The sequence below is a fragment of the Heterodontus francisci genome, chromosome 27 (genome assembly GCF_036365525.1).
Source record: "Heterodontus francisci isolate sHetFra1 chromosome 27, sHetFra1.hap1, whole genome shotgun sequence".
Classification (NCBI taxonomy): domain Eukaryota; kingdom Metazoa; phylum Chordata; class Chondrichthyes; order Heterodontiformes; family Heterodontidae; genus Heterodontus; species Heterodontus francisci.
The window spans coordinates 57549517-57563017 of NC_090397.1; the positions used below are offsets into that span (position 1 = coordinate 57549517).

The window sequence follows — 13501 nt, forward strand, 5'->3', positions numbered from 1 at the left end:
AAATACTGCAGATGCTGGAAATCTGAAATAAAAACAAGAAATGCTGGAACCACTCAGCAGGTCTGGCAGCATCTGTGAAAAGAGCAGAGTTAACGTTTCGGGTAAGTGACCCTTAGCATCTGTGAAAAAAGCAGAGTTAATGTTTCGTTAACTCTGCTTCTCTTTTCACAGATGCTGCCAGACCTGCTGAGTGGTTCCAGAATTTCTTGTTTTTATTTTACCTTAATTCTTTAGCTTTCTTTGCACAGTTCTGCATATGCTGGGAGCAATGAGCACAAGAGCTGTAGTGATTCATTTAGTCTTGGTGACTACAGTGTAGTTGTGTGAATGAGGTGGGAAGGATTGCCCCACCTAGCTCTGATGGAGTTTGAGTTTCTCTACTCAATTTGCCTGCATAATAGTGACTACACTTCAAAATAATCTATTACAATCGATTGGGAAGTCTTGAGGACATGATAAACACAAGTTCTTTCTTTCCTAACTGGCTTTTGCCATGTTGCAGATGCTCAGTTGCCTCACCTGCGCTGTGCCATCACTTCACACCAAGAATTATGTCAAACTTTACTATAACAAACATCTCATCTATAGCCAAGGACCAATGCAACAACTAATCAGGGATGCCACATTTTTTCATTTCAACCATGTGTGTTATGTAACATTTTAGACCAGTCACCATGTCATCATAGTACAATTATTTCTCAGGGGCAACAAAAATTACTTACTTCTTCTTAACTCTTCAATTTTTTCCATATACTTGGAAAGGCTGTGTCCTGCAAAAAATGAAGTATTTAAATTAAAATAAATCTCAGCAGTCAGAATGATTAAACATTGGAGACACCAACATCAAAACATCATTTGGAACTGATGCAGTATAAATACTAAATCATAATTCTTGAGAATTCAACTTTAAAAGAGAATAAGTCTTTCAGGGAAAAATAATTTTCTGATGAATTGGCTGGTAGCAAAAGTAGCACAAGGAAAGACATCATTGTGAGGTTATAAGTTAAATCTCATTTGTTTTGCAATACTGAAGTGCTTTATAGCTGAAATTGTTCCACTACTTTTCAGAGAAAATTATTTTTCCTGTGGCTAACTGATAACGGGGGAACAATTATCCTAATGTATACTGGAGTAGTAACAGAGTAAAGGGCAAAGAGGGGGAGGCATTTTTGAAATATGTATGAGAACTTTCTTAATCAGAGCACTTCCAGCTGAATGAGGACGGAAACAGGACTGTATCTAGCTCTGGGGACAAATGGAGCATGTATTAGTGGGGAAGCATTTTGGGGAACAGTGATCATAATATTGGGTTTGGATTAGTTATGGAAAAGGACAAGGAACAATGAAATACAAAAATACTTAAATGGAGGAAGACTAATTTCAGTAAGGGGATCTGGTCCAAGCAGATTGGAATCAAAAATTGATAGGCAAGACGGTAAGTGAACAATGGAATGTCTTCAAAGAGGAGATGGTTCAGGTACAGAATAGACATTCCCATGAGGGGCAAAAAAGAATCCAAAGCTAGATTTCCGTGGATGACAAAAGATGTGAAGAGTAAAATGAGACAGTAAAAAGGCTGCATGTGTCAAATGTAAGGTTTGTGATACAGGAGAGAACCAAGCTGAATATAGAAAGTACATAGAGGAGAACTAAAATAAAGAATATGAGGGACAGAGACAGAGCAAGCAAATAGATTGGCAGACAACATAAAAGAGAACACAAAAGTCTTTTATAAACATATCAATAGTAAAAGAGTAGCCAAAGGAAAGGTGAGGCTGATTAGGGACCAAAAAGGCAATATTCTTATGAATGCAAAGAGCATGGCTGAGGTACAAACTAAGTCCTTTGCATTTATCTTCACTAGAGAGACGATGATGCTGCTAATGTAGCAGTAAGACTTCAGAGCGATATTGGATACAATTAAAAGAGATAAAGAGGAGATACTTAAAAAGGTTGGCAGTCCTCAAGGTAGAAAAAAAAAAGTCACTCGGTCTGGATGGGATGCATCAAAGTTACTGAGGGAAGCAAGGGTGAAAATTGCAGATGCTCTGGCCACAATCTTCTGATTCTCCTTTAGGTATGAGGGTGGTGCCAGAGGACTGGAGGATTGCAAATTTTACACGCCTGTTTAGGAATAGATGCAGGAGGGGCAGAGGGATAAACCTGACAACTACATGGCTGTCAGCCTGATGTTGTTCTGGGGAAACTTTGAGAGACAATAAGCCGGGACAAAATTAATTTCCATTTGGAAAAATATAGGCTAATAAATGAAAGTCAGCACAGAGTCGTTGAAGGCAAATCGCGTCTGACTAACTGGATTGAATTCTTTGAAGAAGGTCAATTTATGTGGACTTTCAAAAGGCATTTCACAAAGTACCACATGACATACTCGCCAATGTTAAAGCCCATAGGATTAAATAGACAGCGGCAGTGTGAATATAAAATTGGCTGAGGGACAGCAAGCAGAGAGCAGTGGTGAATGGTTGTTTTTCAGATTGGAAGGACATGTACTGTGGTGTTCCCCAGGGGCAGGAATTAGGACCACTGCTCTTTTTGATATACAGGTATAATTTCAAAGTTTGGAGATGACATGATGTCATGTTCAGCCCCCACCTGCCAAGAACGAGGCACATTAATTTTGTCATGAACATTGATTTTAAACTGTAAATGGAGTGAAGAAAAGAACTTGTTAAACAGATCAGCTGTGGTTGGAGAAGACATTTGTATATTAACAGAGTGTTTGGAAGGACAAAGCAGCCATTCCCTGACACATTCAACCCACAATGGACTTTTGATCACCAGACGTTGAAGGTGGGGGAGCTCGCATTCCAGGTTGATTGCCAAGATGGCTGAATACACAAATGGACATGGTCAAACCAGCTAGTCACCTGACGAACCTGCTGGGCAACCTGAGGTTTTTGAATTTGTACAGTTTGGGCAGAAAGCCGCTTGCTCCTGGACTGAAGATCTCTCTTCTGTCTGTCATATAGAGTCATAGAGTTATACAGCACAGAAACAGGCCCTTCAGCCCATGGTGTCTGTGCCAGCCATCAAGCGCCGAACTATTCTAACCCCATTTTCCAGCACTTGGCCCGTAGCCTTGTATGCTATGGCGTTTAAAGTGCTCATCTGCTCCCATCTCTTTCTCATAATCCTCTGATTCCACTAAAGACACATGAACCCCAAGAGACAAAAGTCTCCTACAGCAAACAAGGTTTAAGAAGACTACTGGGCCCCAATGAAAAGCAAGATCTACCTACAATCAAGGACTCTACAGTGAGCTTGAAGAACCAGAACAACAACTCTTCAGATATCGTCACAAACCTTTCCACTTTATTTTTCGTCTGCTCTTTTCTGTCTCTATTTGCATGTGCATATCGCGTATGCATGCTAGCGTGGGGCGCGAAGTGCATCCATAGGCGTTAACTGAATTAGAGTTTAAGTTTAATAAATTTCAACTTTTCTTATTTAAACCTAAGAAAGCCTGTTTGTGCTGGTTTCTTTGCCTCATAATTGGAAAGCGGTGTACAAGGACTCACCAAGCAGGAGCTAAAAACACCGAGTTGAAAAATTAAACCCAGTTACAGTAAGACCAGGTGAAGGCTGAAAGGGAACCCTAGACCTCTTTCTCACCTGGTCGCAACACATGAATTTCAGAAATACATTAAGTAAACAGTGAGGAGGATACTGGCAGACTTCAGGAGCACAGACAGGTGAAATGGGCAGACACATGGCAGATGAAATTTGATGTCGAGAAGGTGGTGGCAGGACAAGTTGAGAAGGCTGTTAAAAGGCATATGGAATCCTTGGTTCTATTAATAGAGGCATAGAGCACAAAAACAAGGAAGTTATGATAAACCTTTATAAAACACTGGTTAAGCATCAGCAGGAATATTGTCTTCAAGTCTGGGCATCGCATTTTAGGAAGGATCACAAGGCCTTAAGAGAGGGTGCAGAAGAAATTTACTAGAATATGAAGGATGAGGGACCCCAGTTATGTGGAAAGAACAAAGAACAAAGAAAATTACAGCACAGGAACAGGCCCTTCGGCCCTCTAAGCCTACGCCGATCCAAATCCTCTATCTAAACCTGTCACCTATTTTCTAAGGGTCTGTATCTCTTTTCTTCCTGCCCATTCATGTATCTGTCTAGATACATCTTAAAAGACGCTATCGTGCCCGCGTCTACCACCTCCGCTGGCAATGCGTTCCATGCACCCACCACCCTCTGCGTAAAGAACTTTCCACGCATATCCCCCCTAAACTTTTCCCCTTTCACTTTGAACTCGTGTCCCCTTGTAATTGAATCCCCCACTCTGGGAAAAAGCTTCTTGCTATCCACCCTGTCTATACCTCTCATGATTTTGTACACCTCAATCAGGTCCCCCCTCAACCTCCGTCTTGCTAATGAAAATAATCCTAATCTACTCAACTTCACTTCATAGCTAGCGCCCTCCATACCAGGCAACATCCTGGTGAACCTCCTCTGCACCCTCTCCAAAGCATCCACATCCTTTTGGTAATGTGGCGACCAGAACTGCACGCAGTATTCCAAATGTGGCTGAACCAAAGTCCTATACAACTGCAACATGACCTGCCAACTCTTGTACTCAATACCCCGTCCGATGAAGGAAAGCATGCCGTATGCCTTCTTGACCACTCTATTGACCTGCATTGCCACCTTCAGGGAACAATGGACCTGAACACCCAAATCTCTCTGTACATCAATTTTCCCCAGGACTTTTCCATTTACTGTATAGTTCACTCTTGAATTGGATCTTCCAAAATGCATCACCTCGCATTTGCCCGGATTGAACTCCATCTGCCATTTCTCTGCCCAACTCTCCAGTCTATCTATATTCTGCTGTATTCTCTGACAGTCCCCTTCACTATCTGCTACTCCACCAATCTTAGTGTCGTCTGCAAACTTGCTAATCAGACCACCTATACTTTCCGCCAAATCATTTATGTATATCACAAACAACAGTGGTCCCAGCACGGATCCCTGTGGAACACCACTGGTCACACGTCTCCATTTTGAGAAACTCCCTTCCACTGCTACTCTCTGTCTCCTGTTGCCCAGCCAGTTCTTTATCCATCTAGCTAGTACACCTTGGACCCCATGCGCCTTCACTTTCTCCATCAGCCTACCATGGGGAACCTTATCAAACGCCTTACTGAAGTCCATGTATATGACATCTACAGCCCTTCCCCCAATCAACTTTGTCACTTCCTCAAAGAATTCTATTAAGTTGGTAAGACATGACCTTCCCTGCACAAAACCATGTTGCCTATCACTGATAAGCCTATTTTCTTCCAGATGGGAATAGATCCTATCCCTCAGTATCTTCTCCAGCAGCTTCCCTACCACTGACGTCAGGCTCACCGGTCTATAATTACCTGGATTATCCCTGCTACCCTTCTTAAACAAGGGGACAACATTAGCAATTCTCCAGTCCTCTGGGACCTCACCCGTGTTTAAAGGATGTTGCAAAGATATCTGTTAAGGCCCCAACTATTTCCTCTCTCGCTTCCCACAGTAACCTCGGATAGATCCCATCCGGACCTGGGGACTTGTCCACCTTAATGCCTTTTAGAATACCCAACACTTCCTCAGACTTATGCCGACTTGACCTAGAGTAATCAAACATCTGTCCCTAACCTCAACATCCGTCATGTCCCTCTCCTCGGTGAATACCGATGCAAAGTACTCGTTTAGAATCTCACCCATTTTCTCTGACTCCACGCATAACTTTCCTCCTTTGTCCTTGAGTGGGCCAATCCTTTCTCCAGTTACCCTCTTGCTCCTTATATATGAATAAAAGGCTTTGGGATTTTCCTTAACCCTGTTTGCTAAAGATATTTCATGACCCCTTTTAATTCCTCGTTTCAGATTGCGCCTACAATCCCGATATTCTTTCAAAGCTTCGACTTTCTTCAGCCGCCTAGACCTTACGTATGCTTCCTTTTTCCTCTTAGCTAGTCTCACAATTTTACCTGTCATCCATGGTTCCCTAATCTTGCCATTTCTACCCCTCATTTTCACAGGAACATGTCTCTCCTGCACGCTAATCAACCTCTCTTTAAAAGCCTCCCACATATCAAATGTGGATTTACCTTCAAACAGCTGCTCCCAATCTACATTCCCCAGCTCCTGCAGAATTTTGGTATAGTTGGCCTTCCCCCAATTTAGCACTCTTCCTTTAGGACCACTCTCGTCTTTGTCCATGAGTATTCTAAAACTTACAGAATTGTGATCACTATTCCCAAAGTAGTCCCCTACTGAAACGTCAACTACCTGGCCCGGCTCATTCCCCAACACCAGGTCCAGTATGGCCCCTTCCCGAATTGGACTATTTACATACTGCTCTGGAAAACCCTCCTGGATGCTCCTTACAAATTCTGCTCCATCTAGACCTCTAACACTAAGTGAATCCCAGTCAATGTTGGGAAAATTAAAATCTCCTATCACCACCACCCTGTTGCTCCTAAATCTTTCCATAATCTGTTTACATATTTGTACCTCTATCTCACGCTCGCTGTTGGGAGGCCTGTAGTACAGCCCCAACATTGTTACCGCACCCTTCCTATTTCTGAGTTCTGCCCATATTGCCTCACAGCTCGAGTCCTCCATAGTGCCTTCCTTCAGCACAGCTGTGATAGCCTCTTTGACCAGTAATGCAACTCCTCCACCCCTTTTACCTCCCTCTCTATCCCGCCTGAAGCATTGGTATCCTGGGATATTTAGTTGCCAATCATGCCCTTCCCTTAACCAAGTCTCAGTAATAGCAATAACATCATACTCCCAGGTACTAATCCAAGCCCTAAGTTCATCTGCCTTACCTACTACACTTCTTGCATTAAAACAAATACACCTCAGACCACCAGTCCCTTTGCTTTCATCATCTGCTCCCTGCCTACTCTTTCCCTTAGTCACGCTGACTTCATTATCTAGTTCCTTACAGGCTTTAGTTACTACCTCCTTACTCTCCACTGACCTCATTTGGTTCCCATCCCCTGCCACATTAGTTTAAACCCTCCCCAACAGCGTTAGCAAAAGCACCCCCAAGGACATTGGTTCCAGTCCGGCCCAGGTGTAGACCGTCCAATTTGTAATAGTCCCACCTCCCCCAGAACCGGTCCCGATGTCCCAAAAATCTGAACCCCTCCCTCCTGCACCATCTCTCAAGCCACGCATTCATCCTGACTATTCTTTCATTTCTACTCTGACTATCACGTGGCACTGGTAGCAATCCTGAGATTACTACCTCTGAGGTCCTACTTTTTAACTTGGCTCCTAACTCCCTAAATTCTGCTTGTAGGACCTCATCCCGTTTTTTACCTATATCATTGGTGCCTATGTGCACAACAACAACTGGCTGTTGACCCTCCCCCTTCAGAATGTTCTGCAGCCGATCTGAGACATCCCTGACCCATGCACCTGGGAGGCAACATACCATTCGGGAGTCTCGTTTTCGACCACAGAACCGCCTATCTACTCCCCTTACAATCGAATCCCCTGTGACTATAGCCCTTCCACTCTTTTTCCCGCCCTTCTGAACAGCAGAGCCAGCCACGGTGCCATGAACCTGGCTACTGCTGCCTTCCCCTGGTGAGCCATCTCCCTCAACAGTATCCAAAACGGTATACCTGTTGTGGAGGGAGATGACCGCAGGGGATACCTGCGCTGCCTTCCTGCTCTCTCTCTGCCGTTTGGTCACGTATTCCCTTTCTCCCTCAGCAATCCTAATCTGCAGTGTGACCAATTCGCTAAACGTGCTATCCACTACCTCCTCAGCATCGCGGATGCTCCAAAGCGAGTCCATCCGCAGCTCCAGAGCCGTCATGCGGTCTAACAAGAGCTGCAGCTGGACACACCTACTGCACGTGAAGGAGTCAGGGACATCAGCCATGTCACTGAGCTCCCACATTGAGCAAGAGGAGCATGCCACGGGTCTGAGATCTCCTGCCATTTTTAATCTTAAGCTTAAACTTAGTTAAATGAAAAAGGAACGAAAAGTTTTTAACCAATCACACGATAAAACAAAAAGAGAAATAGAAAAAGCCTTACCTTATCTACATACCACAGAGTCCTTTCTTTTTGGTTAGAGGAGGAGGGGGGGTGGGAGACACTACAGGTGTAGTGTCTCGGGTTCAGAAACGGTCCAAATATATAGGGTTTTACTTACCCAGCAGCCCCCTGGTCTCCGCCGAAAACAAAAAGAAATTAAGTTTACTTTAAACTGACCTTCCCAGCTGCTCACTCACTCGCACTCTCTGCTCCCGAAAAAGCTGCTGCAATGAAAGACAGGAGAAGCTGGGACTGTTCTCTTTGGAGCAGAGAGTAAGAGGGGATTTGATAGAGGTGTTCACAATCATGAACACTTCTCGATAGTTTTTCCATATTTACTCCGTTTCAGTGGGAGCAGGATCAATAAGCAGAGGACACAGATTTATGGTGATGGCAATAGAACCAGAGGTGACATTGAGAAACATTCCCCCCACCCCAAGTTGTTGTGATCTGGAGTACATTGCGTGACAGGGTGGTGGAAGCAGACTCAATAGTAATATTCAAATATTTATCCAATTTCCTTTTAAAGGGTAAAAGTTTACAGGTTATAGGGAAACAGCAGGAACTAATCCAACAACTCAACCAAAGTGCCAACACAGGCACAATGGCCTTCTTCTGTGATATCATTCTGTGATTCTATGGTAGTTCATTCCAAATACCATCCTTTGAGCAAAACAATGTTCTAGTTGTGCGTTATGTTTATCTTTCATTAATTTCTTGTTCCACTGACCTGACTGACCTTAAAGTGATATGCTGGTCTTACCTGCTCCATGTGCCATTTAACACTTTAGTATGCCTCAATTGACTACAAAGCTGGGCTTTTTCTATACATCCTTCATAGCTCATCCCCTTTACATCTGGGATCATTCTTGTTGCATGCCAACACTTTCCAAGCATGCATGTCCTTGTGAAAGTGTCCAAACTACATTCTGTTTTATTGTTGAATGCAAATTTAATGAGCTTACTGTTTCTGCATCCAGGTAATTTTATATTGACCCCTGCGATACTTCATTCAGCACCTCCCACCAGTCAAATGCTAAACCTCTCTAGCAATGTGTCCAATCCAACATTCTATCCTAGATTCCCCAGAATTTAGTTTAATTACTAGTTTCTCATATGTGGAGCCTTGCCAAAGAGCTGAAAGTCTTAAAATAAAAGTATTTTAAGAACTTCTACTATCAAATGATATTTGTTAAACAGGGCCTTCCCTCCTAAATCTCTGCTGGCCATTAGTCACTTCCCATCACTGTACACATTCTAAATATACCTTCAAGGTTATATGATTTATATTATGTAAAAGATGAACAGAAAAGCTTTATTTTTGTGGATATACATTAGCGAAAGAGGAATCATTAAAAGGTGATCACTTAAAAGTGCTATTTATAGGCGAGTTTCATTAAATATTACCACCAAATGGGAAATGGGCACATTTTCCCAAATTGGCTTCTCGATCATCAACTGAAACTTCCTTTACTGTTCAAATAGATGCAGAGTTGAGCCTGCTTAAACTTATTTCACATTGGGCCCTTATAGCTAGCAGAGAGAACAGCCTTACACCTCTTTAATGAGTGAGACCTCATTAAAAAAATGGAATAAAATAAATACAGGGAAATATATTTCAATTTCCAACAGTCAGTGCTTGTTGGAATTTAATAAGACATACTCATTCTTAAAATGAGTTGCGTGTAAAGATTGCACTATTTCACCAGTTTACTTTGTTAATTCAAGAGCACTTACTTCAGCAGCAGTCAGGTGAATAATTTCACTTGACATTTTATTAGTGTTTTATTCACTTGCCACTGATAATTTCATTCATAAAAGGCCAAAGAGATGACATAATTTACCACCGTGTTTGCTAAATTAAGTAAGACAAACTGATGTTTAAACACTCTAATACATCACATAGAAGAAAAGAGAAATGAACTTGCCTTTATACAGCGTCTTTCATGTCCCAAAGAGCTTCACAGCCAATGAAGTACTTTTGAAGTGCAGTCACTGTTGTAATTTGCACACAGCAAGCTTTCACAAACAACAATAAGTGTTGAAGAATAAATCATGCCTGATAATTCTGATTGAATTTTTTGAAGAGGTGACTAATGTAGTGGACAAGGAATGTCTATGGATGTTATTTATATGGACTTCCAGAAGGCAATGATAAAGTCCCTCATATCAGACTGTTAGCAAAGGTTGAAGTTCATGAAATTGAAAGCAAATTATTGACCTAGTTGAGAAATTGGCTGAGCTGAAGGAGACAGAGTGTAGGGACAAAGAGCAGGTACTCTAATTGGTAGGATGTGACTGGTGGTGTCTCGCAAGGATCTGTGTTGGATCTCAATTATTCACTGTATTTAATGACTTCCATGATGGGATAGAAAGCCATATATCAAAATTTGCTGAAAACATAATAGCCAGCATTGTAAGCAGTCTTGATGGAAGCTATTATCACAGAGATAACGATAGATGAAGCAAATGTGTAAAACTGTGACAAATGGATTTCAATCTAGGAAAATGTGAAGTCATCCAATTTGGACCTAAAAGGATAGAACAGAATATTTTCTAAATGGTGAAAAGCTAGAAACAGTACAGGCCCAAAGAGCCTTGAGGGGGTCCAGGTACATAGATCACTAAAATGTCATGAACAGTACTGAAAATAATCAAAAACGCTAATGGAATTCTGACCAAGACATCTAAAAATACTAGAATACAAGGGAGTAGCGGTTATGCGACAGCTATACAAAACCCTGGTTCAGAGCACCACACCTTGAGGATATATTGGTATTGGAGGGAGCATGATTTACCAGAATACCTGAACTCTAAGGGTTAAAATTATGACAGGAGATTACACAAACTAGGGTTGTATTTCCTGGAAATTAGAAGCGGGTGATTTAATTGAAGTTTTCAAGATATTATGGGAACCAATGGGGTAGTTAGAGAGCAACTACTTCCACTGATTGAGAAGTCTAGGATTAGGAGGCATAGTGGAAAAATTACAGCTAGACCTTTCAAAAGTGAAATTAGGAAGCACTTCTACAGGCAAAGGGTGGTTGAAGTTTCAAACTCTCTTCCACAAAAAGGCAACTGATGCTAAGTCAATCGTTAATTTTAAATTTTAGATTGATAACCAAGCATTTAGTTAATTTTTGTTAACCAAATGTATTAAAGGATATGGGTCAAAGACAGATATATGAAGTTTGGTCACAAATCAGCCATGATCTCATTGAATGGGAGCACAGGCTCGAGGGGCTAATTGGCCTACTCCTGTTCCTATGTTCCTAAATATTGGCCAGGACACCAAGAGAATTCACTATTCTTTTTCAAACAGTGACATGGGATCTCTTATGCCCACCTGAGCAGGAACAATCAAGCTCTGACTGCAATTTCAGCTCCAGCCTGAGTGAGGAAGCTACTGCAACTTTCATGTCAGGCCTTGGTTTAATATCGCACTCGAGAGATGGCACCTCCTAAAGTGCATCACTCCCTTAGGAGGTCTCAGCCTAGATTATGCTCAAATCTCTGGAGTGGGGCTTGATCCACAACCTTCTGACCCAGAGGTAAAAGACAAGCATTGAGCCAAGGCTGGTAAGAATTTGGAGTATAATTGCTTTTCTCTTACATTACTATTGTGAATCTGATGTATTCATGCACCCAAGGCAGTACCACCACTCTTCCAATTTGTTACATGGGAACAGGAGTAGGCTAATTGGCCCAATCCATTTATTTGGCAGCTATATGTCTTTAATCTGATTTTCCGTCAGTGTATATTCTTAAATACCTCTACTTTTAAATAAGTATCTATCTGGTTTTTCAATACCTCAATTGATTTGCATAAAATGCCTTCAGGGACAGTGTTCCACATTCTTACAATTCTTTGTGAGAAGAAAATTTTCCCTGCAGTTACTTTTAATCAGATTAACCTTTATGTCTCTTTGTTTCTGGATTCCCATTCTACAGGGAATTTTCCGATCCATCCTATCAAATCTCTTCATTATTTTAAACTTTTAAATCTAAGCATCCTTTAACATTTCCATCTTTAGGGATTAAACGTCAAATTCAGAGTTTCTCACAAAATGAATCCCTTCATCCCTGGTATCATCCCAATAAACCATGACTGAACTCCCTCCAAGGCTAGTGCTGCAAGGCAAGGTGGAGATGCCAAAGCAGAACACAAGAAGGCCCGACCAGGAGTTACTGCAGTACCCATTGAATTTGTACTCTAAGGGCTGCACTTTCAACATTGTTGGGGCATAAAATGGGCGATATCAGAGTGGCCACCTCACTCCATTCTCCTTTCCACTGCCTTCACAGGCAGTTGATCAGATCATGCCAGTTTTACACCCTGGCCAAAATTGAAAGTTCCAGTGTACATCTAATGTGATGAACCCCAACATGTAATTTTAATCTGATCTATCTGATGGAAACCAGGGTGGCTAGGTTACCTGCCCAAAGCCCACGAGGCCTTTCCTTAATGGGGATTGGGGTCCAATAACAATGAAGCTCTGACTGCAATTTCAGCTCCAACCAGAGTGAGGAAGCCACTGCGACTTTCATGTCAGGTTGAACCAGGATCACAGAATTGTTAGAGTGCAGAAGGAGGCCATTCGGCCCATCGTGTCCACACCAGTTCTCCGAAACAGCAAATTACTCAGTTCCATTCCCCTGCCTTCTCCCCGTAATCCTGCACATTCTCTTTTTTCATATAACAGTCTAATTCCCTTTTGAAAGCTTCAATTAAACCTGCCTCCACCACACTCAGGCACAGAATTCCGGATCTTAACCACTCTGTGCGTGAAAAAGTTTTTCCTCATGTCACTTTTGCTTCTCATACCAAATACTTTAAATCTGTGCCCTCTTGTTCTCGATCCTTTCACAAGTGGGAATAGTTTCTCTCCATCTACTCTGTCCAGACCCCTCATGATTTTGAATACCTCTATCAAGTCACCTCTCAGCCTTCTCTTCTCCAGGGAAAACAGTCCTAACATCTCCAATCTATCTTCATAACTGAAATTCCTCATCCCTGGAACCATTTTTGTGAATCTTTTCTGTACTCTCTCCAATGCCCTCACATCTTTCCTAAAGTGCGGCGCCCAGAACTAAACGCAATACTCCAGCTGAGGCCAAACTAGTAGCTTTTACAAGTTCAACATAACTTCCTTGCTCTTGTACTCTATGCCCCTATAAATAAAGCCCAGGATACTGTATGCTTTATTAATCACTCTCTCAACCTGCCCTGCCATCTTCAATAACTTATGCACATAACCACCCAGGTCCCTTTGCTCCTGCACCTCCTTTAGAATTGTATCCTTTATTTTATATTGTCTGTCCATGTTCTTCCTATCAAAATGAATTACTTCATATTTCCCTACATTGAACTTCATCTGCCACCTGTCTGCCCATTCCACCAACTTGTCCTTTTGAAGTTCTACACGATCCT

The 13501-nt window shown here is 42.1% G+C and overlaps 1 protein-coding gene across 2 annotated transcripts in view; it reads right to left on the reverse strand.

Moving 5' to 3' along the window:
* The window catches only part of cep41 (centrosomal protein 41), a 50699-nt gene that overhangs the window by 31108 nt on the left and 6090 nt on the right, over nt 1–13501 (reverse strand). The window contains exons 1-2 of one of the 2 annotated variants that reach the window (XM_068059440.1): nt 9999–10057; nt 723–770 (exon numbers count right to left, since the gene is read on the reverse strand). In XM_068059440.1, coding sequence (XP_067915541.1) covers nt 723–750 — 28 coding nt within the window. In that variant the 5' untranslated portion in view covers nt 751–770; nt 9999–10057. Of the gene's footprint in view, nt 1–722; nt 771–9998; nt 10058–13501 lie in introns of those variants that run through there. The other variant, XM_068059439.1, reaches the window with a different exon arrangement.